This window comes from Lepisosteus oculatus, chromosome 27, assembly GCF_040954835.1.
Source record: "Lepisosteus oculatus isolate fLepOcu1 chromosome 27, fLepOcu1.hap2, whole genome shotgun sequence".
Taxonomy (NCBI): Eukaryota; Metazoa; Chordata; class Actinopteri; order Semionotiformes; family Lepisosteidae; genus Lepisosteus; species Lepisosteus oculatus.
In genome coordinates, this window is record NC_090722.1 from 3,999,479 (window position 1) to 4,026,140 (window position 26,662).

The 26,662-nt window shown below is 53.4% G+C and overlaps 1 protein-coding gene across 1 annotated transcript in view; it reads left to right on the plus strand.

The window, feature by feature from the left end:
- The window catches only part of myo1eb (myosin IEb), a 32,873-nt gene extending 6,213 nt beyond the window's left edge, over positions 1–26,660 (plus strand). The window contains exons 2-27 of the mRNA XM_069185124.1: positions 2,876–3,013; positions 3,907–3,996; positions 5,234–5,328; positions 5,830–5,917; positions 6,392–6,481; positions 7,519–7,650; positions 8,388–8,522; positions 8,846–8,978; positions 10,347–10,543; positions 10,996–11,076; positions 11,568–11,654; positions 12,317–12,403; positions 12,793–12,960; positions 13,751–13,836; positions 14,022–14,103; positions 14,492–14,697; positions 15,480–15,624; positions 16,571–16,685; positions 17,656–17,825; positions 18,951–19,096; positions 20,078–20,224; positions 20,455–20,612; positions 21,525–21,599; positions 21,867–22,065; positions 22,956–23,131; positions 24,644–26,660. Of these exons, the coding sequence (XP_069041225.1) occupies positions 2,876–3,013; positions 3,907–3,996; positions 5,234–5,328; positions 5,830–5,917; positions 6,392–6,481; positions 7,519–7,650; positions 8,388–8,522; positions 8,846–8,978; positions 10,347–10,543; positions 10,996–11,076; positions 11,568–11,654; positions 12,317–12,403; positions 12,793–12,960; positions 13,751–13,836; positions 14,022–14,103; positions 14,492–14,697; positions 15,480–15,624; positions 16,571–16,685; positions 17,656–17,825; positions 18,951–19,096; positions 20,078–20,224; positions 20,455–20,612; positions 21,525–21,599; positions 21,867–22,065; positions 22,956–23,131; positions 24,644–24,720 (3,303 nt within the window). The 3' untranslated portion in view covers positions 24,721–26,660. The remainder of the gene's footprint in view (positions 1–2,875; positions 3,014–3,906; positions 3,997–5,233; positions 5,329–5,829; positions 5,918–6,391; positions 6,482–7,518; positions 7,651–8,387; positions 8,523–8,845; positions 8,979–10,346; positions 10,544–10,995; positions 11,077–11,567; positions 11,655–12,316; positions 12,404–12,792; positions 12,961–13,750; positions 13,837–14,021; positions 14,104–14,491; positions 14,698–15,479; positions 15,625–16,570; positions 16,686–17,655; positions 17,826–18,950; positions 19,097–20,077; positions 20,225–20,454; positions 20,613–21,524; positions 21,600–21,866; positions 22,066–22,955; positions 23,132–24,643) is intronic.
- Positions 26,661–26,662: the final 2 nt, after the last annotated feature.

The following is a 26,662-nucleotide window of genomic DNA, read 5'->3' on the forward strand; positions in this document are numbered from 1 at the left end:
TTACAGCTCTGGGGCCCTGGGTTGAAGTCATGGGGCACTGTCTGTGTGGAGTCTGAATGTTCCCCCTGTATTCTTGTGGGTTTTCTTGCCAGGATAGGTTCCTGCTTGCCTGCAGCCCTTGATTAAATTGTTTAGGAATGGTGTGGGTGGAATGTGTCTGATCAAACTTTTGTCTCCTCTTGCATCCCATCTCTTCCTCTAATCGAAGATTCCATCTCGTTTCCAAGTCCTGGCTGGATTTCAGTTTCGAACTTCCTACCGTCTCGTGCAGGAATACAGTTAACCTGCCCGTCCGTTGGCGTCTTAACATTTCAATGTCCACGACCTGACTTTGGAAGAGGCAGCAAGATTCACTGACCTCTGCTGGCACCTCGGCTCCTCCAGAATGAAGTGTTGAGTTGCTGCAGCTCGTGTAGCTCGTTTAGCTGAGCAGGATCTGAGTCCCATCCTCTTCCCCCCCCCCCCTGGGGGCTGGACGGGAGGCTCGGAGGCTTTCGGAAGCTTGCGTCCCCTGTGGGAGCTGTAATTACTGCCTACGTTGGTTTTTTTATAGGTCCTTAAACCTGTCATTTAGTCCCTGTGGTGGCTGTGCTGAGGTCCGTTTTTAACTATACAGGTCACAGTCTGGTCTCCCAGCCTTCCCAGAGCTGTGCTGGCAGTACAGTGCTACAAAAAAAACCCACGCGATCGCAGGGAGAACATGCAAACTCCACACGGACAGCACCCCAGGGCCCCAGCTCTGCGAGGCAGCTGTGCTGACCACTATGCCACCGTGCTGCCCCTGGACATGCGCCCATGCCAGCATGTCAAACTCAGGGATAACGAGGGTTAGGCTCTGACTTAGGGAACAGGGTGTCCCCATACTAAGCTGCCACACGGTGAGGAGGTGACCTGTGGGTTTGCACCACTGATGCCCCAGGTACTGGTACATGCTTCCAGCAGCTACGTGATGGAAAGTTTTAAAACTCCCGTGCACAGGTGGTAGAGAAAGGTCTGGCGCCAGTAACCTTTTCTGCATCGCAGACGGGGGCGAGGGTGTTAACCAATCAAGACGGAACTTCCTCACGACGGCTGTGCCGCTGTGGTGCGGAGGGGAGGGGGGTGCGGACACTCGTGCACACATCTGGCACATCTGGGTCGTCTTCAACCAGGAGCTCCGTCCTCTGCCCAGTCGACCCTGCAAGATCGCACTGAGACGCGACTGCTGCCCCGTGTGGGGTAATTAATTCAAAGGTTAAAACCCTTTAAAGAACGGGACATCGTGATCAGAGCTGCCGGCACGTTTAGTGTGCAGTTGACTTCCCAGGAGGTGCACACACCCCCTCTGCAGTGTGTCGGCCATCTTTTGTAAGAGAAGAGAGTTGCTCGCCTGTCCAGGGATGCCGATATTGTCTGAGTTCCTGCGTGTCAGATACGTATATTGAAATTGACGTTAAAACTTATTCCTGGAAGCGGGTGGCTTGGTGGTGCCGTGGTTCACATTGCTGCCTCGCAGCGCAGGGGTCCCGGGTTCAATTCCGGACCTGGGCTGCTGTGTGTGTGGAGTTTGCGTGTTCTTCCTGTGCTCGTACGTGTGGCCTCCGGCTGCTCTGGTTTCCTCCCACAGTCTAAAGACATGCTGGTGGGTTAGTCAGCTTCTGGGACAATTGGCCCTGGTGGGCGTGTGTGTATCTCGGCCCTGAGGTGGACTGGGGCCCTGTCTGGGGTGTACCCCACTTTCGTGCCCACTATCCCAGTACGGTAGGCTCTGGCTCCCCTGCGGCCCTGAAGTGGAACAGGGTTAGAAAATGGATAGGTACAGTGGATGGATAAATAGTTTGAACTGGATTCAAGTCTGAGAACTCACTTCAAGGGGCACTTTACACAAAGGGTGGTGAGAGTATGAAATAAGCTACAGAGTCACCTTACTGAAACCTTTGGGTTCATTCAAGAAGCTTCTGGATAGGATTCTTGGATTAATGAGCTACTAACTCCCACCCGGGCCCCTGTCCTTTGTGACCTTTCCTAACATGGCCTGTTCACCCAAGTCAGGGATGTCCAGCCTGGTCCTGGTGTGCCCCAGTTCGGCGGGATTTAGCCTTAAAATCGGTTTCTAAAGACATGGATCCTTCTTAAATATGCTGTGTTCTTTTAAGGAATCTCAAAGCCATGTTGAAAAACATGATTCAGCCCTCAAAGACCCCTGTTCCCTTCACTAAAATATTACTTGCTTATTTAACCACTGGCTTAAAGAAGTGTTCCTTACTTAATTGTTAAATAACAGGTGAATTAACGTAACCTGTAAGAATTAACTGCTTTAGGCTGGAGATCCCTGCCCTACGTACAGGCCTGAAATCTTTCCGGGACAGGAATTCAAAATCTAATGTGGGATGCAAGCGCAGACTAGCCTAGTTGTTGCAACTGCTCTCTGCCCTTCTCCAGGCTCAGAAGTGCTCGATCCAGCGTGCTGCGCTTGAAGCATGTACAAGCACGAACTTGCTCTTCTCCAGTGACTGCAGAGGCCTCTGGTTTCCCCAGGCAGCTGAGGACAGAACTTCCCCGGTCCTACACACACCTGTCGGATTCTGTTCCTGCCCAGCCCTCTGTTACACAATCAAACCCTTAATTGACTTAATAACAGGATTAATCTGAACTGTTCTGGCTGTTTTCAGACCTTAGACATGTTTGACTTTGCCTTTGACTGGGTGAAATAAAATCCCAAATGACAATGTAGGAAATTGTAGGAAACGGCTTGGCCCAGAACAGCGACGCAGCTACTTCTGCAAAGGAGCTGTGCCGAGGTGGAAGGTCAGGGGTCAGGAGTTAGGGGTCAAGGGTCAGGGGTCACCGACATGACCCTTTCCTGACCCTGCCTCCGGGTGTCTCTGCTCCTCAGGGCAGCAAGGAGCGGTACCACTGGCAGACCCAGAATGTGAAGGTGAGCGGGGTGGACGACATGGTCCTGCTGTCCAAGATCACTGAGGACGCCATCGTGGACAACCTGAAGAAGCGCTACATGGACGACTTCATCTTCGTATCCTTTCCGCTGCCCCGGTTTCCGATTCCTTTCCCCCTCGGGAAGTGAAGTGTAATCTTCCAGGCTGCTGTCCCCCGTGAGTGTGGGACTTGGGAAGGAAGGCTTCCTTGAGGTAGACTGGTTAAGCAGGCCCTCATGAGTGATTTTAACAATTAAGAGGGCTTGTGAAGTTTGAAAATGGTTATCCTGAGACGTGGAGCCCTGCTTGACGTAGGCGTAAAAAACAGTCCCTTCCAAGTTTCTGTAAAATACTTGCAGATGTCGGTGTTACTCTTGCACTGTTCAGTTATCATGGGGAAGAAAACATCCAGGATTCTGGAGTCAAGATGTCATATGAAAGAACGCGACACGCTTCCAGTTTAATTTCTCCTCTCGGAGAGTGGTGGTTCCACAGCCCCTGGGAAGTTTGGTTGTCGTGAAGGTGAGGACAGAGGGGGGCGTGGCGGAGGTGAAGGGGGGTCAGAGGGGGGGGTGTGACGGAGATGAGGGGGCGTGGCAGAGATGAGGAGGGCATGAGGGAGGGGGGTTTCAGAGGGGGGCATAACGGAGGGGGGGTTCTGAGGTGGCGTGATAGAGATGAGGGGGGTGAGAGGGGGCTTGGTGGAGATGAGGGGGCCATGATGGAGGGGGGGTTCTGAGGTGGCGTGGCGGAGGTGAGGGGGTCAGAGGGGGCGTGGCGGAGATGAGGGGGTCAGAGGGGGCGTGGCGGAGGTGATGGGGTCAGAGGGGGCGTGGCGGAGGTGAGGGGGTCAGAGGGGGCGTGGCGGAGGTGAGGGGGTCAGAGGGGGCGTGGCGGAGATGAGGGGGTCAGAGGGGGCGTGGCGGAGATGAGGGGAGATCGCAGGGAATTGAAGTGGAGAGGTCACTGTCCTTAACAGGGGTGCTCTCAGACCTACATCGGCCCCGTGCTGATCTCTGTCAACCCCTTCAAGCAGCTGCCCTACTTCACGGACAGGGAGATTGAGATGTACCAGGGCGCTGTGAGTATCCAGCCAGGAGGCTGCCTTGAGCTCGTGGACGAAGGGAATAGTGTCCCTTCAGTCAGGGTCTCTAGCCATTCCACTTGTGCCTACAAATCACCCCCCATCTAATCCATCACTCCTTAGACCAGCCAGTTCCTTATCTTAATCATGCTGATTGCCAATTAAACGGTGCTGGATTTGGATGCAGAAATCCGTGTAGCTCGATTGGCAGGGATGAGTCCGGGTCTGTGCCTTTGTGACCACTGACCTCCAGCATCCAGTCATTCAAGGACACTCATTCTAATTCTCAGACGTTTTTCAGGCAGTAGATCCCCAGGACACTAGCAGGTGGTGGCTGGTGTTTTTCTGGGGAATAAAAAGAATTAAGAGGCCTCATGTGTGACTCCTGGAAGACGGCCTTCCACTAGTGCTCTGTCTACGGGCCGTCATATTCCTTAAAGACGCATGGTTTATGAGACAGGAGTGGTTCAGTGATTAAAAACAACTAAGCTCCCTGCAGACGAGCAGTTTGTACCTGGGCTGGGCGGATCAAGGCAGGCCAGCGCCTGCAGGAGCGCGTGTCTGTGCGAACAGCTGTCTGAAGGCGCGTGGCCTTCTTCCTTACCTGTGCTTGCGACCCGCGTGACGGAAACCAGGGTCCTCAAGCTTAATGCTCGTTAACTCTGACTGACAACTGCTGAAAGACAGTTTTACAGCTGGTATTCCCTGCTTTCACTGATGTGGTAGGCAGATCTAAACGTGTGCGTGGGAATACATCAGGAGTCCCTGTGTTGGCTTGTGTCCGTGTATTTGTGCTCACTGCCAGTGATAGTATGTGGAGCTCCTTATCTCACGCACGCACATGCACAGCACTAGGGAATGCCATTCTGTCGCCACGGTTACTCCCCAGCTTGAGTCGGATGTTGGCAGGACCTGGGCACGTGTGACCAGTGTGGGTGTGGTCTCGCTCTCCCCTCCTCTGGCCCGGTCGCCCCCTGTAACAACAGGGGGAGGGGACCAAAAAGAAGTCTGGCGCCATCTTGTGTGGGGGAAAAGAGCTCACGAATGTTGTGTTTTTACAACTGTAGCATGTCCCTCAAGAAGAGCCGAATGAATCTGCCTTTCTCAGTGCTAGGGAGATTTTCCAAAATGCGTCAGCTGTGTGAAGCGAAGGAGTAGTGTTTCTTGTTGATGCCGCTGTTCGGAGGTGCACTGCGGGGCTGTGGGGGTGTTACAGTGGTGTCGTGTCCCTCAGGCCCAGTACGAGAACCCCCCTCACATCTACGCCCTGGCGGACAACATGTACCGGAACATGATGATCGACGCCGAGAACCAGTGTGTCATCATCAGGTGAGGCGCCCTCCCAGAGCACTGTTGGATACTCCCTGCTGGAGGCCAGATAGCCAGGGCAGCGGTCACTGGGGGGGTGGGCACTGCAGAACCTTCTGCTCACAGAGAGAGCTGCATCACCGCTGGGCTCAGTAAGCCCTGGATGATGTTTCCTGATGGACAGCAGTTTTGGTCTCGAGCCCTCCAGATCCTTTTGTTGTCTACGTGTGCTTCATATCGGGATCTCGTGGCCCCCTTCTCCGTTCATAAGCACGTATGAACATGTTTGAAGCATGTATGAACAGTGTGGTTTCTGAAATTCCCTGTGACCTGATTTCCCTTGATCCACGTGCTGCGGGTTATATCATACACGCTGTCAGTTCGGCCACCTCCTCACCTGGATGCGATGAGAGGTCGGGGGTGGGGGATCCGTGTTGTCCTGTCAGGCGTGTGCTGTGCTCCAGTCTCTTTCCTCGGCTGCGCTGAGCACCTGTTCACCTGTCTGCTGTGCTCCGATTGCAGTGGGGAAAGTGGTGCTGGGAAGACCGTGGCAGCCAAGTACATCATGAGCTACATCTCCAAAGTGTCAGGCGGGGGCCCCAAAGTACAGGTAAGGGGACAAACGGGGCGGTAGCAAAGGTCAGAGGGTGGGAGGGGGTCTGGCTTTGCGGCCACTCGTGCATGGACTCCAGAACCTGCTGCAACCAAGCCAGACTGGGCCTGATGAGCCTGGCACCGCTTAACGAAGCAAATACCACTCTTGGCTCAATGGGACCAATGGGTTTGGACAGCGTCAAGAAATGTAAAGGTGACTCGGCTGGTTCTGTGCAGGGAGAGGGCATGGGTGTATGTCCTGTCTGATGCCATCAGAAGTTACACCGAAGTGGCAGCTTTCTTATCGGTGATCACAGCCGCTAAAGTAAGACTCGGTCAGTGGGCGCAGGGTCAGACAAACCAGGTCAGAAGCGGTTCAGCTGACCAGGTCGCCCAGCCTACCAGGTGGGGAGCTGGGTGAAATGTGGAGGGAACCCTGTACTGCTGCTTTTTAACTCTGTCTCGCTGGGTCCCCTCTTCCCTCTCGCAGCAAGTCAAGGACATCATCCTGAAATCCAATCCCCTGCTGGAAGCGTTCGGGAATGCCAAGACCGTCCGGAACAACAACTCCAGCCGTTTCGTAAGTCTGCCTGATCTCTTCTGGTCGGTCGGGACGTTGGAGCCGAATCCGTGTTTAACACAGTGTTAAAATAATAGGAACACCAGGTTCCTGTTTTAGAAGGTACCACCCAATATGGGATCCGCCATGTGCTCTTGTACTGGAAGGGCGCACAAACACTCCCCCTCCTCTGACACGCCCACCTGCTGGGCCGCTCCTCACTGGGCGAGCTGCGAGTGGCCACAGCGCCCCCCCGGTGGCGGGTGGCGGAGGAGCTGCTCGGTCCTCTTTGACATCGCTGGGCGCCTGCAGGTAGCTGGTGGATCTCGGGCGTCACCCCTGGGTTGGGGGTCCCCTGGCTGACTAATCCCGGGCCTATCCTAATGGCAGTCGGCTCATCCTATACTGCCGTGTGGGACGTCCCAGTCACAGCTGCCCAGAGACGTGCTGGGACAGCACACAGACCGGGCTCCAGGCTCCCAACACCTGGATCAAGGAGCTCTTCCGGCACCTCGGGATCCCCAATAACGGAGCGCTTCTAATCAGTTGAAAAGACCCGGCTAGCCGTTGCCCCAAAGCGGGAAGATTATAAGGAAGACGTTTCTTCTTCCTCTAGTGCCCCACTGTGTGATCATTTCCATAGCTCAGTCGACTGGAGCATTGCCACTGAGAAATAGTCCATTTCAAAACAGCGGCTTTAGGCAGACCCCCAGAGATCAGGGGGGCATGAGTGAGACGATTCTCAACTCAAAAGACAGCCAGCCTCCATCAAACCACCAGAATCGATCAAAACTTCAGAAGTGAACTTCAATCATCCTGCGTCCCAGTGGCCCTTTCTTAATACTGCTGGTCATTCCCAAATGCCCCCAAAGTCCAGTCTGATGTTTTTAATTTGGGATCGTTGGAGGTCCCTGGACTGGTTACTCTGGGGGGGGTGTTGCTGTTGTAAAGACCCGGTATGAGCTCTTGAGAGATCTGTAGGTCGCCTACAGCTGAGCAGCATCGCCAAGTGCCCGGCCACAGGTCTCTGACCCGCCCCTCGCCGCATCTGTCCGCAGGGGAAGTACTTTGAAATCCAGTTCAGCCGCGGGGGGGAACCCGATGGAGGCAAGATCTCCAACTTCCTCCTGGAGAAGTCGCGAGTGGTCAGCCAGAACCGCGGAGAGAGGAACTTCCACATCTACTACCAGGTCCGGTGCTTCCCTGGGAGAGAGTCTTCCAGCCGCCAGTCCGCTCGCTGGAGGTGTATCAAGGGCGCAGTAACGCTAATTCCAGACAATATCAGGCAGTGTGTTAAGCAAAAGGAGTCTGTAAAGAGTGATGCTTTTCGGTCACTCCGGGGTCTGTACAGTGATGTGCTGAGTCCAGGGGTGGGATCCGTCTATTTTCCAACTACGTTATCCAGTACAGGGTCACAGGGTCACGGGGGAGGTGGAGTCTATCCCAGCATGCAACGGGTACAAGGCAGGGTACACCCTGGATGGGACACCAGTCCATCACAGGGCACGCACGCACGCACGCACGCACGCACACACACACCAGGGCTGGTTTTCCCCACATGCCAGTTACCCTGACAGTAAGTCTTTGGTCTGTGGGAATGAAACCCACAAGCTCCAAGAAGGTAGCACCCCAGGAATTGAACGTAGGGCCCCCAACACTGCAAGGCAGCAATGCTCATCTCTGGGCCACCATGTTCTGTCAGGTTTTGTGTAAGTTCTGACAGTTCGGTTGAGAGTGATGCGCCAGTTGGCTGCTGTCATCACACAGGCCGACGGGAAGTGTTTTCAGATCAGGCTCGGTTCGGATGGCCAGGGCTGCGGAGATAAGTCCGTGATCGGGGAAGAAATTTGCTCTAGTGAAAAGCCTGGATGAGGGTCGTACGGCCGTTGTTAAATGTGTCAACGTGGTTGAATTTGACCCCCAACAGCTCCTGAACGGCGCCTCGAAAGACCAGAGGGAGAACCTGGGCATCACCACACCCGATTATTACTACTACCTCAACCAGTCAGGAACCTACACTGTGGAGGATGTGAACGACAAGCAGGAGTTCAGCGAGACCGCGGTAGGAGTGCCTCTCTCCCTCCCCCTGCTGGTTAGCAGGCGGCATCACAGTCTGACCTGCGTAGTGAATGAACCGGTCCAGTCTTGACGTGCTGGCACGTCTGTAGGCTCTCTAGGTCTCTTCAAAGCATCCGCACCTGTCGTGCAGAGAAAAGGTGGCATTAGGTCCGTATGAGTCAAACAAAGTTGGTTTAGGTCCTAAAGAGCTGAGCTGTAGTGGAAAACTGCGGACACACAGGTCTCTCCGCTGCCGGGTTTGGAAAGTCCTTGCGTCAGGCAGGTGTCTGGGTTAACGAGGAACCCTCCTGTGCCGTTTTCCTGCAGAACGCCATGACAGTGGTGGGGCTGAGCCCGGATGATCAGGCCACCGTCCTGCAGCTCGTGGCCGGGATCCTGCACCTGGGCAACATCACTTTCCAGGAGCAGGGCAACTACGCCGTGGTGGAGAGCGAGGACTGTAAGACACCGGGCGCCGTACCCACACCCACACGGGACAGACCCACAGCACCGCACACAGTACTGTCACGAAGCCCTGTCTGCGCCATTCCCCTGTCTCTGTGCCATCTCCTGTCATTTGCCAAACTGCTTTGTACCGTACGGTGTCGCGGGATGCGTGAACCTTCCCAGCAGGCAGCGAGCGCAAGGCAGGGTACACCCTGGATGGGACGCCAGTGCATCGTAGGGCACGTGCAAGCCAGTCGTACACGGGGTCAATTTGGAGGCGACAGTAAAGGCCAAAGGGGGTAAATTTGTTCCAGACACTGTGATAACTCCCTACTCTTAATGAGAAATTCCCGGGGATCTTTAATGACCACTGAGAGTCAGGACCTCGTTTTAACGTCTCATCCGAAGGATGGCACCTTTCTACAGTATAGTGTCCCAACCACTATACTGGGGCATTAGGACCCACACAGATCGCAGGGTGAGCGCCCCCTACTGGCCCCACTGACACCTCTTCCAGCAGCAACCATAGCTTCCCAGGAGTCTCCCATCCAGGTACTGGCCAGGCTCACAGCTGCTGGGCTTCAGTGGGGCTGCCAGTTGAGAGCTGCAGGGTGATATGGCTGCTGGCTTCTTTGTGTTATGTGTCCCTGCATAAAAACATAAACATTAGAAACAAGAGAAGACCGTTTAGCCCATCTGGTCTGTTTGCTAGTTATCCAAGCATCATATCCAGCGGTTTCTTGAACGAAACCAGGGTATTGACTTCCAACAGCAGTGTCAGGGTACCTTGTCCCCCGCTCCCACACCTCTTTGTGTAAAGAAGAGCCTCCTGTACTCCCATCTTAAACACACACCCATGTAGTTCCACTTGTGGTCCCTGGTTTGTGTTTTCCCCTTTGGTCTAGCGAGATCCCGTAGGGTGGCTCTGTCAGGGCCTTTGGGGAATCTGAATACTGGTAACAGGTGCCCTCGTAGTCTTCTTCGTTCAAGCCTTTGTTAATAAAGTTTCGTGTCCTCCAGCCTGGAAGTGGAAGACGTTGCCTCTAGAATGCTTATGAATATAATATGATTGAGTGAAAGATGGGAAAATTGTGCTGTCCCTCCGCTCCAGGGCCGGAGACAGCCGACCTGTGCCAGTGCAGTACCCAGCACTGCCCCTCATAGCCACCCGTCTCTGTGCCCACTGTAATTCTGCCTGCGGCTGTAGAAACAGCAGCTCCAGGGGCTGCCCGGGTCTTCATATCCTCTCCGTTGCTGGACTTGACTCTCATTAGGACTTGAATGAACTGACCCTTAATCAGTTAACGAGTGAGCTAATGACTTAATGAGTTCGTTGACTCCTGCTGGGTGACCCTGCGCGCTGCTCCGCTCCGTCCCGCAGTCCTGGCCTTCCCGGCCTACCTCCTGGGAATCGAGCAGGGCCGGCTGAAGGAGAAGCTGACCAGCCGCACCATGGACAGCAAGTGGGGAGGCAAGTCGGAGACCATCGACGTCACCCTGAACACCGAGCAGGCCGCCTTCACCCGGGACGCCCTGTCCAAGGCCCTCTACTCCCGGCTCTTCGACTACCTGGTGGACGTGAGTGACCGGTCCCCCCTCCTGCTGGCTTTCACTCCAGCCCAGCTCACCGTCCTCAGCAGCTCGATCGGAACGTCTGCAAGTTGTTTTTCTGCTCCGACGCCTGGACTTGCACAGTGCAGACAACAGCCACATGTCGGAGAGTTAGAGTTAGACGGGTCAGATGAACCCAGTTAGGGCTCCAGTTGTGTAATAAGGCTCAGCTGGAATGAACTCCAGCAGCTGTTTGAGTGGGTGTATTTCTTCATATCGTGGTTGGTTGTCAGGATACAAAGTTCGGACCATTGCTGCTGTACAGTACCAATAACAGTGATGGGTCTTGCTCTTTAGCGCCTCCTGCAGCCCTCTTGACAATTCGTGCTCTTCAGTGCTGTTGGCAGTGCCGTTCTGCCCTCTCTGCCTCTGTCCTGGAGTGTCCCACCTCTCCTCTCCTGTTCTCCCTTGCTTCCCAGGCCATTAACAAAGCCATGCAGAAGGACCATGAGGAGTTTAACATCGGAGTGCTGGACATCTATGGCTTTGAGATCTTCGAGGTCGGTACCCCTCTTTTCCGGCTCTGGCTGATGCTCTGCTTTTTTTTTTTTTTTTTTTAGTGGCGCACTGTTCACACCTGGCTCTTTGTAAAACAAGCTCGAGCCAGTGACCGTGCAGAGCAGATTCTGACTTCGCCGGACTGCTGAATTGATTAATCCCATGAGCCCCGATCCAATCCCACGAGCCCCAGCTCTTTACAAATTGTGGATTGTAGGGTGACCTGCTGGACTGGGGATTTCCAAGACCACGCCTGGCTCACTTTCCTCTGTTTGAGCCCTTGGATAGCTTTCAGGAATCTTTGAGCGCCTCCTGCTGGCCACTGTCATCGTCCATGTGTACCATGACGGTTACCATTTCATCACTCCTGGTGTAGGTGGTGGAACAGACCAGCTAATGTTTTAAGCGCCTGGTGGGAGGAGAATAAAACCAAACCGTTCAAAATCCCAACGGCCCTGTTTTGCTGCAAACTAACCCGGATTTCTCTTCGTAGAAAAACGGCTTTGAGCAGTTCTGCATCAACTTCGTGAACGAGAAGCTCCAGCAGATCTTCATCGAGCTGACGCTGAAGGCCGAGCAGGTGGGGCCTCAGTCAGCTGGGGGAGGGCTGCTTCTCGGCGGTCTCTGGGTGCTGGGGACAGAGGGGGTGGCCCCCTGGTCTCTCCTGGGGCAGGATGTACCCCCTGGTTGGGGAGGGGGGTTGCTGGTTGCTGGTTCCAGTCTGGGCCGTGTGGTTTGCCGGGTCTGGGAGCTGTGAGCAGTCCGGGTCACGGTTCGAGCAGGAATATCAGACTCCACTCCTGGGATCCTGCAGGATCTGCTGTGTTTTTTCTTTCATTCCAGCCAAGTTTGGCGATAATTAATTAGCTTAAGTACCTAACTACCAGGACAGGCTTAATACGTCGTTTATCTAAACTCTACAGTATCCTTTTAACTTTTAAATGTCCGTAAAGCACACTCAAAAAATTAAGAAAATCATCAGATTGCCATTCTAGCTGGGAGTGCTGCAGACCCACTGTGCTGGACACCTCTAGTTAAAGGACAGACCTTATAAATGTCCAGTATTGAGCAGAATTCCCTCAATTCTACAGACGCAAAATGTTTATTTGCATCCACGTGCTTCTCCCTCTCATAGCCTGTAGTGCTGCCACAGCTGTAGTGTTTTCAGCCCCGATCAGGCTGATGGATCTGTGCTCTGCTGCCCCGATCAGGCTGATGGATCTGTGCTCTGCTGCCTTGCAGGAGGAGTACGTGCAGGAAGGAATCCATTGGACGCCCATTGACTATTTCAACAACAAGGTGGTGTGTGACCTCATAGAGAGCAAAGTGGTGAGTCTGTATTCCTCAGCCCATATCGCAAAGCCCATCCACCCCCCAAAAAAATCTGTAAAATACATACAAAATAAACTACATTATGCCAGCAGGTATGGGGGGGGTGGGGTTATACAAGAAAATACAATTGTTTAATGAGAAACACAACAAACAACACAATAGTCCACACAGAATTATTACTGTATATTCCCTCATAAACTGAAATTAGGTCTCAGTGGGGATCTATTATTACTTTTACTGTGAAATGAAATATATCACAATCTATCTAAGCTTTAAAGCACTGAGCTGCTTCAATGGTTTGTGCTCAGGGGGTGCGTGAGTGCATTTTGGGATCCAAAGGGGTGCTCCAGGATCCCCGCTTGATTCGCTCGCCCTTCTCTTCCCAGAATCCCCCGGGCGTCATGAGCATCCTAGACGACGTGTGCGCCACCATGCACGCCAAGGGCGAGGGGGCGGACCAGACGCTGCTGCAGAAGCTGCAGATGCAGATCGGCAGCCACGAGCACTTCAACAGCTGGAACAAGGGCTTCATCGTGCACCACTACGCTGGCAAGGCAAGAGGACCGCCCCCCGAGCACACACTGCCGCCCTCTGCCTGCTCTCCAGGGTGAAACACTGGGAATCAGTACTGGCTGAACTGGCCCCCAGCGATCCCAGTGTGACCCACCCATAAAGATGGATGGTGTTTGGTTGTTGTTTTTTTTTGCTTCGATGTCAGCTGCATCTGAGCACTGTTTGCCTTCCACATCAGGTTCGAGGTCTGGGTTTTCGGCACACCTCTGGAGACATCTCCTTGCCTTTCTTTCCTTGCATCTTCCTTCAGTGGCCTGCAGGAAATCTGGGGCGCGCCTGCAGGGGCAGAAGCCTGTCGAGGTCGTCCTCTTAATAAGAACGAACCTTATTGGATAAAAAAGCGCTTTTAAAAGTGGCTTCTCAAAGCGCTTTACAGACAAAGTACACAGTGGGAGGAGACAGCAGAATCACACAGCTACACTCACGGTTTGGGATGCAGTAGGAAAGCAAAGGGGCAGCAGACAGAACCAGTGCAATAAAGGCCCTTCTGAAGAGGAAGGAGCTCAGGGCAGAAGACTCTCTGATATCCCTAGGGATAGAATTCCAGAGGTTTGGGAAGCAGCAGGAGAGGTGCAAGGACTCCAGGACAGGAGTAACGTGATCACTTTCACTCAACCTGGTCAGGAGTCTGGCAGCTGAATTATGGACTTTCTGTAGTTTCTTCAATGTGGATTTAGACACCCCAGCAGGCTGGGAGTTACACTGATTCTTTTGAGTTATACTGGAGTTACAGTAATAAGAGTAGTATCTCCTCCCCCTCATCATTTCCAGGTGTCGTACGACGTCAGTGGATTCTGCGAGAGAAACCGGGATGTGCTGTTCAGCGACCTCATCGAGCTCATGCAGAGCAGCGAATTGTAAGTGTGGAGAGAGACTCGTGGCGATCATCTAGTGCGCTAGTCGGCTTCCCTGCTCGGAGGTCGAAGGCTGCTGATGTTCCAAGGCCAGTGCCTGCGATTAGCAGCAGCAGACTGGCCAGTTCTCAAACGTGTGGAGAACGCCGGGATGCACATCACCCCTGTTCTGTGTGCTCTCCTCTCAGCCCATTCATTAAGGACCTGTTCCCCGAAAACCTTGACGCTGAAAAGAAGGGGCGCCCCACCACGGCCAGCAGCAAGATTAAGGTAAGATCGCCAGATCCCCAGATCCAACCGTCTGGCCTGTCCTGCGCCCAAGGAATAAATCCGAGCCCTCTGTGCGACCCCCTGCGTGTGTTAGCATGTTCGCAGAGTATGGCATGTTTGAGCGTGCTCCTGTCTGTGCTTGGTGTTCTGTCCCAGGTCAGGTGTTCTCTGTCTGAGCTATGAAGCTTGATTAAAGCCCCATCTCTGCATACACAGCATGCTCCTGCTGAGAGTAGGGCTAAAGCTACAGAGGCTGGACAGGTAGCGACCATCTAGCTGCATTTTCAGGGTTGCCTTCCAGGCCCGCAGTTTGGTGCAGTTCTGCAGCAGGCAGGGGGGGGGAACCCCCACCTGATCTCCTCTGAACAGCCTCCCCTCCTGCCAACAGAAACAGGCCAATAACCTTGTGCAGACGCTGATGAAGTGCACCCCCCACTACATCCGCTGCATCAAGCCCAACGAGACCAAGCGCCCGCGGGACTGGGAGGAGAGCCGCGTCAAGCACCAGGTGGAGTACCTGGGCCTGCGGGAGAACATCCGGGTCCGCCGAGCCGGTTACGCCTTCCGCCGCGTCTTCAGCAAGTTCCTGCACAGGTAGGACTGACACCACCCGCTTTCTCCCCTGCACAGGTGACCCCACCATGACCCTTTCCCCCAGTTTGTACAACTGACCCCGCCCCTTACCCCTCCTACACAACTGACCCCGCCCCTTACCCCTCCTACACAACCGACCCCGCCCCTTACCCCTCCTACACAACTGACCCCTCCCCTTTCCCCCAGTTTGTACAACTGACCCCGCCCCTTACCCCTCCTACACAACTGACCCCGCCCCTTACCCCTCCTACACAACTGACCCTGCCCCTTACCCCTCCTACACAACTGACCCCGCCCCTTTCCCCCAGGTTGTACAACTGACCCCGCCCCTTTCCCCCAGGTTGTACAACTGACCCCGCCCCTTTCCCCTAGGTTGTACAACTGACCCCGCCCCTTTCCCCTCCTACACAACTGACCCCTCCCCTTTCCCCTAGGTTGTACAACTGACCCCGCCCCTTTCCCCCCTACACAACTGACCCCTCCCCTTTCCCCCGGGTTGTACAACTGACCCCTCCCCTTTCCCCTGGGTTGTACAACTGACCCCGCCCCTTACCCCCTCCTACACAACTGGCCCCGCCCCCTTTCCCATCTGCACAATTCTGACAGGTGGGCGTGTCGGGGGGGGGGGCTGTCTGCCCTAACTTAATCTCTCCAGCGGCATAGCAGTAAGACAATGGGATAAGACGGATAATAAGAAATAGGTGGATGACGGAGTGTCGCGCCGAACGCACGATGCGACCGGCCGCTTCGTCTCGGCGCGCGACTAAGTGACGCCCTCGCAGGTACGCCATCCTGACGCGGGAGACGTGGCCGCAGTGGCGCGGGGAGCAGCGCCAGGGGGTCCTGCACCTGCTGCGCTCCGTCAACATGGACCAGGACCAGTACCAGCTGGGCAAGAGCAAGGTGTTCATCAAGGCGCCCGAGTCGGTGAGCGGGGGGTCCGCCGGGCGCTAAATCTCGCCAGCACGGTTCTGGAGGTTCTGGAGATTGAACACGGGAAACGCCTGTATGTTTGACGCACAGGGCCGTAACAGTGGGAGCCCATTAAAAATAAGTCTCGGGCGCGAGAGACCAGAGGAGACCAGGGCAGCAGTGCTCTCAGCCCGACGAACACCCACCCACACTCCGCTGTTCACTCCCGTCACCCTGTGACGGCGCTGGGCAGGGAAATCGGACAGACCCGGGAAGAAACAGTTAATCCGGCAGTTTCTCGAGCCGGACTGTGGCCTGAACCCCTTTGGCTCTCAAAACGGGTTCTCACACCCCTGATCACAAGTGGTCGAAGTAGGTCAGTTCTTTAACCCTGAGATGTAGCATTACTGTAGGGTGGAAGAGAGAGAATTATCCAGTGAATTTTATTTTTGCAGTTCGATGAAGAATTCATCAAAAATTGCACACTTTTTAAGCTCATCTTAAAATGCCGAGTTTTGATGAACAAAGTAGTTGTACTTGCGGTCCTGTGCTTAATTTGTCTTTTAAGTGATTGACTGACCTTTCTGAAAAGATTTGGCCCGTCTCACACCCCCCCCAGAAAGGGCATCTTGCACCCCCAGGGTGAGATCCACTGGGTTCATTGTGTCCTTAAGTTTTGTCGAGCTCTTAACTGAAGCACAGGGGAAGATCAAGCACTCTCTCCGAGTGGAAGAAATGCTTCTCTTCAAAGTTTTGCTTTTGTAGTTTCTTAAGAAAGCAATGGTGTTCTTCTGCAATGGCACAATTAAGAGAGGGGCCGGAGAATTAAAGCACACATCTCCTGCTACACTAGCATTGAAAGCTCGGGAAGAGAACACTGTTATTTAGATTAAATAAGCCTCAGATCTCTGCCCTGGAGGCCCATGGGCAGCCATGCAGTGATGCCACTGTCTCTCCTCAGCTGTTCCTGCTGGAGGAGATGAGGGAGAGGAAGTACAATGGCTACGCCCGGGTCATCCAGAAGGCCTGGCGCAAGCACATCGCCGTGCGCAAGTACGTCCGCATGCGGGAGGAAGGTGAGACCTGCGGCGGCGGCGCCCCCTGTCTGTCCCCTGAAGCACTACAGCAGGCTTTCCTCAGCCCTGCCTTGGGCTGCAGACTGTAGGGAAGCGAGGAGTCGCAGCGCCGTCCAGTGAAGGTTTGAGATGAGTTTGATTTGACGAAAACGGCCTCTTCGGGAGAACACTGAAGGAGACGCACAGGAGCCAGCAGCTCCGTCACCCTGCAGCTCCCAGCTGCAGGAGTAATGCAGTGAGCTTCTGGCACAACACCAACCACAAAAATGATGAGACACAAACACAGCAGAGAAAATCTTTCCCCTGCCCCCCTGTTTTGTTTTTCCAGTTGGTAAACTACCCTGAATAATTTCAACATAAGCAGGTGACTTGCATTAATGGAGATGCCTCCGCAGTCACTTTTCTACCAGTTGTGCTTTATAGTATCATTACCTGGCGGCACAGTGGTGGGCAGTCAGTGGTGTTCTCCTGCTGGGTCTCGCCTTGGCTGTGAACTCATAAGATAAGATCACTTTATTAGCCCTATATAATTTCTTGCATTAGGAATTTGTCTTTTCGCACACCCCAGCTTGCTCTCCATGAGACACACAGACAGGGAGAGAAGCTGGGGGTCAGAGCGCAGGGTCGGCCATTTATACGGCGCCCCTGGAGCAGTTGGGGTTCAGGGCCTTGCTCAGGGGCCCAATGGAGTAGGATTCCTCTGCCGGCTGCAGGATTTGAACCAGCAACCTTCCAGCCCCAGGCGCAGATCCTGAGCCACAGAGCCACCGCTCATCTGGCTGTGCTGCAGAGTCGGGTTGAGTTTGGAGTAAAAGCAGTGAAATCTCCACTGCTCTTCCAGTACCCAAAGCTACAGTCCTGTATAGTCCTGTACAGTACAGGGACGGTGTGATTTCACAGTCAGGATGGTGCGTTCCTGGGTGAAGACTGTACTTCACATGTCTCTTTCTGCTGTCCCATCCACCCGCAGCCTCAGACATCCTGCTGAACAAGAAGGAGCGACGCAAGAACAGCATCAACCGGAACTTCATGGGCGACTACATCGGCACCGAAAACCACCCCGAGATCCGGCAGTTTGTGGGCCGGAGGGAGAGGATCGACTTTGCGGATGTGGTGGTGAAGTACGACCGGCGCTTCAAGGTGAGAGCGCTACTCCTGGGACAGCAGGCATTGCTAATCGAACACAGCACAGATGCTCAGACCCCCCCCAGAGCTTCCAGCACAGGCACTACTAATTGAACACAGACCCCCAGAGCTTCCAGCACAGACACTGCTAAATAATTTAAACAGTGGTCTCTGATCCTGGAGAGTAGATTTGTCTGTATGCAAACTCGGGTTAGGTTCTAGTGGGAAGGAAAAAGGCTATGTTAGTGCAAGCCAGGAATTGTCTAATTGAATTTTGGATGAGGGCTGGAATGAAAACTGGCAGATGAACCTCAGTTGTACACTCCCAAAATGTACGTGTTAGTACTGTTAAAACAGAGTTATAAATGAGAGGAGGTCATCTCTCTCGTTGCCATTAGCTTATTGAGGGATCCCACGGCAACCAACTTCATTTCTATAGCAGTGGTAGCTTTCCGGCCCCCCACAACTGTCTCTGTAAAGAAACACTTCTTGATTTCAATCCTAACTCCTTGTCCTCTCAGTTTCTGCTTGCCACTCTAGCCACTGTTTTATGACTAAGCCTTAAAAGAAGAGGTGTTAGTGGGGCCAGCAGGGGACGCTAACCCTGCGGCTCATGTGGGACCTAATGCCCCAGTGTAGTGACGGGGACACTATACTGTAAACAGGCGCTGTCCTTCGGATGAGACGTAAAACCGGCCCTGACTCTCTGTGGTCATTAAAAATCCCAGGGCGTTTCTCGAAAAGAGTAGGGGTGTAACCCTGGTGTCCTGGCCAAATTTTCCATCGGCCTTTATCAATCATGGCCTCCTAATAATCCCCCTCTATGAATTGGCTTCATTACTCTGCTCTCCTCCCCACTGAGAGCTGATGTGTGGGGAGCGTTCTGGTGCACTATGGCTGTCGTTGCATCATCCAGGTGGGGCTGCACACTGGTGGTGGTGGAGGGGATCCCCATTACCTGTAAAGCGCTTTGAGTGGAGTGTCCAGAAAAAGCGCTATATAAGTATAAGCAATTATTATTATTATTATTATTATTATTAAGAATTAAGGTGGGAAAAGACCTGCGGTTCGGTGGGAGATGCTGCTTAACACGTTTGTTGTGTGACCTCTTGACCTTTCTCCTCCCCCCACCCCCTTCAGTCAGTGAAGCGTGACCTCATCTTGACCTCCAAGTTCCTCTACCTGATTGGGCGAGAGAAGGTGAAACAGGGCCCGGAAAAGGGCCAGATCCAGGAGGTGCTGAAGCGGAAGATTGAGGTGGAGAAGGTGCAGTCAGTCTCCCTCAGGTATGGGTGACCGATGAATACTCTTTAACAGCGGCCATGAGCGTCCTTGAACCACATCGGGCTTGGAGATCGTGGACGTCTCATGCTGAAACCAACCCAGACATTTTTCTTTCCTTCAGTTTTTTCATCTTCAATCCTTACTTTATATTATGCATTCGTGCGGTTTGGATTTGCCAGTTGAATTCAGCTCTGATGTCCACCTGCAAAGCATTTCAGCTCTGACACCCCATGGGCTCTGAGGTGACCTGCTGTCCTCTAACATGCCCACCTACTGATCCATTCAGCTCTGACCCCCTATGGGCTCTGAGGTGATCTCCTGTCCTCTAACATGCCCACCTACTGATCCATTCAGCTCTGACACCGCATGGGCTCTGAGGTGACCTGCTGTCCTCTAACATGCCCACCTACTGATCCATTCAGCTCTTACCCCCTATGGGCTCTGAGGTGACCTGCTGTCCTCTGACACACTATGTGCTCCAAGATGCCTTGCAGAAGAGTCGACTCTTTCACTGATGTGAGGCTCCAGGCATAGGATTCCCTGTCTTGTCAAAATCTGAGAGAAGCCCCTCTTCATCTAATCTTGCCCCAACCTGAACAGTGCTCTACCCCCTTATACACTGCCTCCTGGTGCCCCTCCGTGCTGCTTTTTAAAAGTATTGTGCACTCGGATGGTGCAAATGTCAGTAGGTTTCTCAGACTTGTTTCGCGCAGTGTTCTGAGAGAGACATCCACTGTCAGAGTTAAAAAATGTCACAGAACACTGTCAACGAAAGAGCTTGGAGAGCAGTGAACCTGCTAGACCAATGAACCGGTCAGTCACTGTAACGGCGTGTCCCTGCGGAGCTCTTCCTGCAGTTGATATGTTTGTTGCATCAGCGCAAGAGTCTTTTAAATACTTTCATACGATGGAAGCCGGCAACCCCACCTTTACGCTCCTTGCAAAGCCTAAGGAAGTTGAGATGGACTCACTCTCGTCTCCAGCACCCTACAAGATGATTTCTTCATCATCCACGAGGAGCGCTATGACAGTGTCCTCCAGAGCACCTTCAAGACGGAGTTCCTCAGCCTGCTGTACAAGCGCTACGAGGAGAGCTGCCAGCGCAAACTGCCCCTCAAGTTCAACAACCTGTGAGTGTGCAGGCCCCAGACCTGTCTGCCTGTCTGCCTGTCTGCCTGTCTGCCTGTCTGCCTGTCTGCCTGTCTGCCTGTCTGCCTGTCTGCCTGTCTGCCTGTCTGAGAGTTTTTCATTCTCAGACACACTCTCTGACCCAGCTTTGCCCTCTGCCAGTCTGTTGTCCTGTGTTCCCCTGGCACTGCGCTCACTCGTCCTGCCTGCGTCTCATTCCCTCTCCTCCCAGGCTGGAGTTCAAGGTGAAGAAGGGGGGCTGGGGTCCGTTCGGGGCCTCGGGGTCCCGGCAGATCCAGTTCACGCCGGGGCCCGGGGACGAGGCCGTGCTGAAGCCCAGCGGGAAGGTCCTGACTGTCAGCATCGGGCCCGGCCTGCCCAAAAACGCCCGTGAGTCTCTCGCCTCCCACGTCACTCCGAGGTCTTTCTCAAACGGAATAGTGATTAAGAGTTAATCGCAGATACGGGGGCAGTTTATAAGCACTTATCATGCCCATCGTTTTCATTCCCTACCGATCATCCAAGCAACGTGGGGGGCTGATCTTCCTCTTGTAATCTCTGGGGATCCTCTGGGCGTTGGAGCAGGAGTATTTCCAGCCCGGCGGAGTGGAGCCCCAGTCAAACCCAGTCAATCCCCAAGAAGCAGGGCCCAGCTGGCTGAGTCCCGCCGGTGTTGGGGTGTTGCCTGTCGGGGTGCTCTCTGCTGTTGGAGGGACACTGCAGGGATCGCAGCAAGAGCTGCGCCTCTCCTCCGGTCGGCCTGGACCCCCCCGTTGGACTCTGGGAGCTCACAGACAGGAAGGCGGGTGGGACATGTGTCCACAGATCCCTCCTTCTCCCTGTTGGGCTAACACTGACTGGCAACACAGAACAGCTGGGGCTTTCAGTAGAGAAATGATTGCTTTTAGACTGGGGGGAAAAAAAGAGTCCTTCCTTTACCTTGTGAAAACCCAAGATCAAATGTATTGCAGAAGTTGAGTTGAGTTGCAGAAGGTACATTCGTTAATTATTGCCTTCATTTCTTTAAACTTCATAGAAAAGAAGCCGACATCTGGAAGAAATGAAATGATGTTTAATGTCGGAAATGGCAGCATGAACAAACAGGGCAGTTAAAGGAGTGATTTAGTGACGCGGGGTCAGTACTCCTGTCTGCCTGTTTGCAGGACCTCAAACCCCGGGGCGGCTCGGACTGCTGTACAGCGGGAGTCTGATCTCGCGCCCGAGCTCTGGAGCAGGGTGGGGGGGGCGGGTTCTGTCCGCGTCTCTGACTCTGTGCCCCTGCCCTGTTGCCTTTTGCCGTAGGCCCGACCCGAAAGGACAAGAGGAAGAGCGTCTATCTGGGGAGCCAGAACCCCAGCGCGGGACGGTACGCACAAGGTAAGTGCCGTTCGAGGGGTGAACGGGTGTCCCCCCAGGATTATAAGCGAGTCAGCAGCAGGGGGAGCTCTTGAGATCAGGATGGTGAGGTCACCTGTGGGCGGAGCTTCTTCCCACCAATCGATTTTGTTTTCTAGGGGTGGAACAGTCTCAACCAATTTCCATCTTTCCGGAGGGGGGGAACACTGCAGTGGCCTTCCTGCACGCCAGTGTTTGGTTTAACTTCGCTGCCTTGCTCACCCTGTCTCTCCTCTCCCGGGCCGCCAGGCTCTCTCAGGAACGACGGCGCGGGACCAAGGCAGCGCGGCTCCAGGAACCCTCAGCCCTCCACCCGCCAGTCCCTCCTGCTCCGGCAGGGCAGCGTGGACCAGCCCACCCTGCCCCGGCACCGCGGGCCCCAGCCTCGGCACCAGGGGCCCCAGCCCAACATGGACTTCATGAACGTGCCCGAACAGGGAGTGGCAGGGTGAGAGAGACTGAGAGCCTCTCGCAATCCCGTGCGAGTGTTTCGCGTCACAGTACCGCTTCGGAGCTGTGAGACGCAGTGCAGCCCAGAGGCAGCCAGGGGGCGACAGCGAGTGCGCACATCAGGCATCATCTCCTGTGCACTTGTTTCTCTGGCCAGTGCAAACCCCAGGAAACTGCATCTTACTGCATCAGTGTCTGTTGTGTTTCCGGCCAATAGAGATACCGGCTTTTGTATAACCCATCAGCTGAGTTTTTCAAAGCTGGTTGCCCTGTTAGGACTGAGTGAAGTGTGAGGAAAGCAGTTTTTGCTCTTCTTATTGGAGAACTGTGAGATCACATCCCAGGTGTGGTCGTGCTTGTTGTACCTTGAGTGAGGTGTCTCCAGATGGCTTTGGTCACACTGTGTCCTGCTCTGCATGAAGACCCCACTTAGTTTTCCCCCAGAGTTCACCCTCGAGTTTCAGGGTTTAGTGCAGAGCAGCAGTTTCTGCACATACAGTTAAGGTATGTAGCACTTCTGGAGTTTTGAGGACCCAGATGGATTTTATGGACTCTCAATTCAATTCAGTTCAATTCAGTTTTATCTGTATAGGGCTTTTTACAACGGACATGGTCACAAAGCAAGGCCTGGACCCCAAGTGAGCACGCCTAAGGCGACAGTGGAAAGGGAAAACTCCCTCAGATTAAAGTAGGAAGAAACCTTGAGAGGACCCAAGGCTCCTCCTCTGGCCAGCACCAGGAAATTAGAATGAACACACATGACCCATTTTCTTGTCCTCCAAGCATTTTCATGTCTAAAGGGGACATGACATTGCTTTCTTCAGTGTTGAGGTGCCAAGCTTCTGCAGACGGCCACATGTCTCTGACGTGTCTCCTCCTCCCCATCAGGTTGCATCGCAGGCGCTCCCAAGAGACCAAGCCCGTGCCGGGGGTGGGTCGCCCCAAACCGGCCCCCAAGCCCAAACCCAAGAGCCCTCAGTGCCGGGCGCTGTACGCCTACGATGCCCAGGACACGGACGAGCTCAGCTTCAACGCCAGCGATGTCATCGATATCCTCACCGAAGGTAGTGGTGCGCGGCGTGTCCTAGCAGTGCCAGGGATCTCCGACCCGCGGGCCCCCACAGACACCTGGCGCTGCTGTTGTGCTGTGTAGAAATGTCATCTTGCCCACGGTACTCTCAGTATTTAAAGCCACGCACAAGACAGCAGAAGGCCTGAGTTTGTCAGACCTGCTTGATGAGCTTCATGCCACTGAGCGAGTGAACGTATATGTGCTGACGTGTCACCACTGGTAGGCATGCTGTTTTAGGACCAATATTTAGGGAAACTAACAGATGGGCAGGGATGGTGCCAGGGGAAAAATCTGTAGGGGGGCGTCGATATTTCGGTTGAAACGGAGCTGTTGCAGCTAACCAAGTGAAATTTCGCAACCATGCCACTGATTAGTGCTTCATGATAGAAGATAACGACGAGCCGTCTGGTATTGAGCGATGAAGTAGTTTCACGTTCATCAGCCCTGTTGCGAAGTGAGGAAAATCAGAATCGAAACCCTCCAGACCTGTTTCTAGATTGGGGTGATCTAACTCCAGTATCAGACAGCCAGTGCAGGGTTCCTGGGTTTCTTCAGAGCAGCAGTGCTGTAGAGGTGGGGGAGGTTAGTAATTAGGTTAATTAGGTAATTAGGTTGCCTGAGGACTTGAAATGCAAAAATGAAAAAAAGCCTTACAGGCACGCCTCTCCTCCAGCGTAACAGATCATTTTTAAATCGCTCTTTCCTGGACACTCCACTCAAAGCGCTTTACAGGTCATGGGGATCCCCTCCACCAGCACCAGTGTGCAGCCCCACCTGGATGATGTGCCAGTCCGCTCCCCACACACCAGCTCTCAGTGGGGAGGAGAGCAGAGTGATGAAGCCAGTTCAGAGAGGGGGGTTATTAGGAGGCCATGATGGGTAAAGACCAGGGGGAAATTTGTCCAGGACACAGGGGTAACACCCCTACTCGTTTTGAGAAACGCACTGGGATTGTCAATGACCGCAGAGAGTCAGGACCTCAGTTTTACATCTCATCTGAAGGATGGTGCCTTTTTTACAGTAGTGTCTCCGTCGCTATACTGGGGCATTAGGACCCACACAGACAGCAGGGTGAGCGCCCCCTACTGGCCCCACTAACACCTCTTCCAGCAGCAGCCTCAGCTTTCCCAGGAGTCTCCCATCCAGGTACTCGGCAGGCTCACACCTGCTGAGCTCCAGTGGGGCTGCCAGCTGGGAGCTGCAGGGTGATGGAGCTGCTTGCTTAAATGAACATCGATTTATTTTATCTGGTACCCCTAAAAGAAATGCATCTTCGTTGACCCTTGGAGGTGCAGCCACCTGTGATTTTGTCGTCTCTTCTACGATTGGTTGAGCTTTCCAGCATCCTACCTCTCCAGGTCTTCTCAGAGTTTCATGCTCCTGTGAATGTTGTGATCTCTGTACCTGCGCCGAGGGTTGAGCTTAAAACCTTGTACTGCTTCAATGAAAGGAGAGGACCACTCTGATGCCCTTCCTGATGAAACCTGCTTGTCTTCACCCCCAGATCCCTCAGGCTGGTGGTACGGGAGACTCAGGGGGAAGGAAGGCATGTTTCCAGGCAACTACGTGGAGAAGATCTAGAGAGGGCGCCCCCGTGTGGTGGAGTGGAGACACTACAGGGGCCACATCCTGGATGGGCAGAGGATGAAAAATAGCGAGATGCGTCTTCCTCTCGTCTTCTCGGAGGGATTGCACTCACTCCTTCGCAGGCCTGGTAACAGTGGAGCCAATGTGTCAGGGACAGAAATCTCTCTCTAATAACTGGCTTCCTGTCTTATTTCCCGTTTAGTGACCAAAGTGCCAAGTGTTTTGAGGTGGGCATCTTAGATGGCAGTCTCCATAGCTGGTGTGGTTAGGAAAATAAAAGATCAGTAGCCAAATTAGAGAGATTTTCTGTTTTTTTTAAGATCGTTATTGCTAAATTGTGGTATTACATTTAAAACTCAATATTTATAGGTTTTAAAAGCAAAGAATATTGTTTTGAGTCAGATATATCCGTCTGTTCTGCTTGTCTAAATGGTGTTGTCTCGCTCCAGTATTTCAGTTTTGATTTCAGAGCTTTTAATATGTCTGAGTATGTCATGCACAAGACAAAGGGAGTGTTTTTAAGTTTGCGATTCAGTGTTGCCTGAATTGGATGGCAGGAGAGGATGGATCTGCTTCTTCAGGTTCAGCAGTAAGAGATCCAGCACCGAGGAGCAGATTTTTAACAGGGCTGTACTTGTTTGTCAGCGCCCCCGTGTGGCTGGTCAGTGAAACTGTCATGAACAAATTTTTCTCCCTATGTTGTATTGTTGAATTTTTATAAAAGCTTAACCAGTTGTGTTTTTCCACCCATACTTTTTTTTTTACTTGTAAACATGAATTTTAATGCTGTCCTTGTGGCGAAGAAATCGGGCGACCTCACCCATGTACTTTCTGGATGTGAAATAATAAAATAACACTGCACAGACTCGAAGTACTCCGTCTTCACAAAATCACCTGCAAGATATCCGATGAAGGCTCTGGCTTTTGTCCCATTACATTAATTTTTCCACATTTTTAGCTCTCCCTTTCTTCGCATGGAATTTCCGGTTCGTTTTGTGTGTTCACCCTCCTGTTTTGAAGTGGCCAGTATTCAGTCTGCTGGCCTCGGCTCTGCAACCCTCATGACTCGTACCCGTGCCTCAGAGCCGGACCTGCGAGCTCTAGGGCAGCCCTGGGAAATCCCCGGCCTTAAGAAACGGTACCCCCAATCTCACGGACATGGGCTCACCCGTGCGCCCCCTTTTGGAGAATCCGTCACCGTGCGCCCTGTGATGTTCGATTTCTTTTCTGCCCGGTACTGGATGAGAACCGAACCTGGAGCTGGAAATCGGAACGGCGCTGCCCGTTCAGCTCTGTCGTCTCCACGTAGGCAGTGTCTCGTACCCGGGACGATCCCATGGGAGTAGAGCAGACCTGGGAGCACCTCTCTCTCGTGCCGAGTCTTCGGATCGGCACCAGCTCCCTTCGAGCCCTGTGGAGCTCCTAACGTCGGGTAGCTCAGCCAGCAGCAAAGCAGCTTCTCCCTGTGGGCCCCAGGTAACTTGGGATACAGTTATCCGTTCTTTGGACATATTGCGCATGTTTCCTGGGATGCAAAGCCACTGGTGGTCAACGCCGTTGAGACTGCACTCCTGACAGCCTGGGGATGATGCCCTCCTTCGGACCGGTTAATCCAAAGACCATCTTTTTTCATATAGCATCTTCCATGACGCGTCATATCAGTACAAACAGGGCGAGTCTGACCGGTTTGTATCCCTAGCAGCTGTGGCTATCTGACCTTGTAAGGACAGAAGCTCTTGTTCATTTGGTTTCAACTTCTCGCAAGTCACTAAACACTGAAAAGTCACTGAACTTTGTTCTTCTTGCCTTACAGTATCTTTCAAGGTGATTATTAATGATTAACATTACAATCTGCTGGGCCCCACTCAAACGGGAGCTCGTGCTGTATGAAATGTAAGATGTTTAAATGAATAATAAAGTGAAAATAAAACCAACG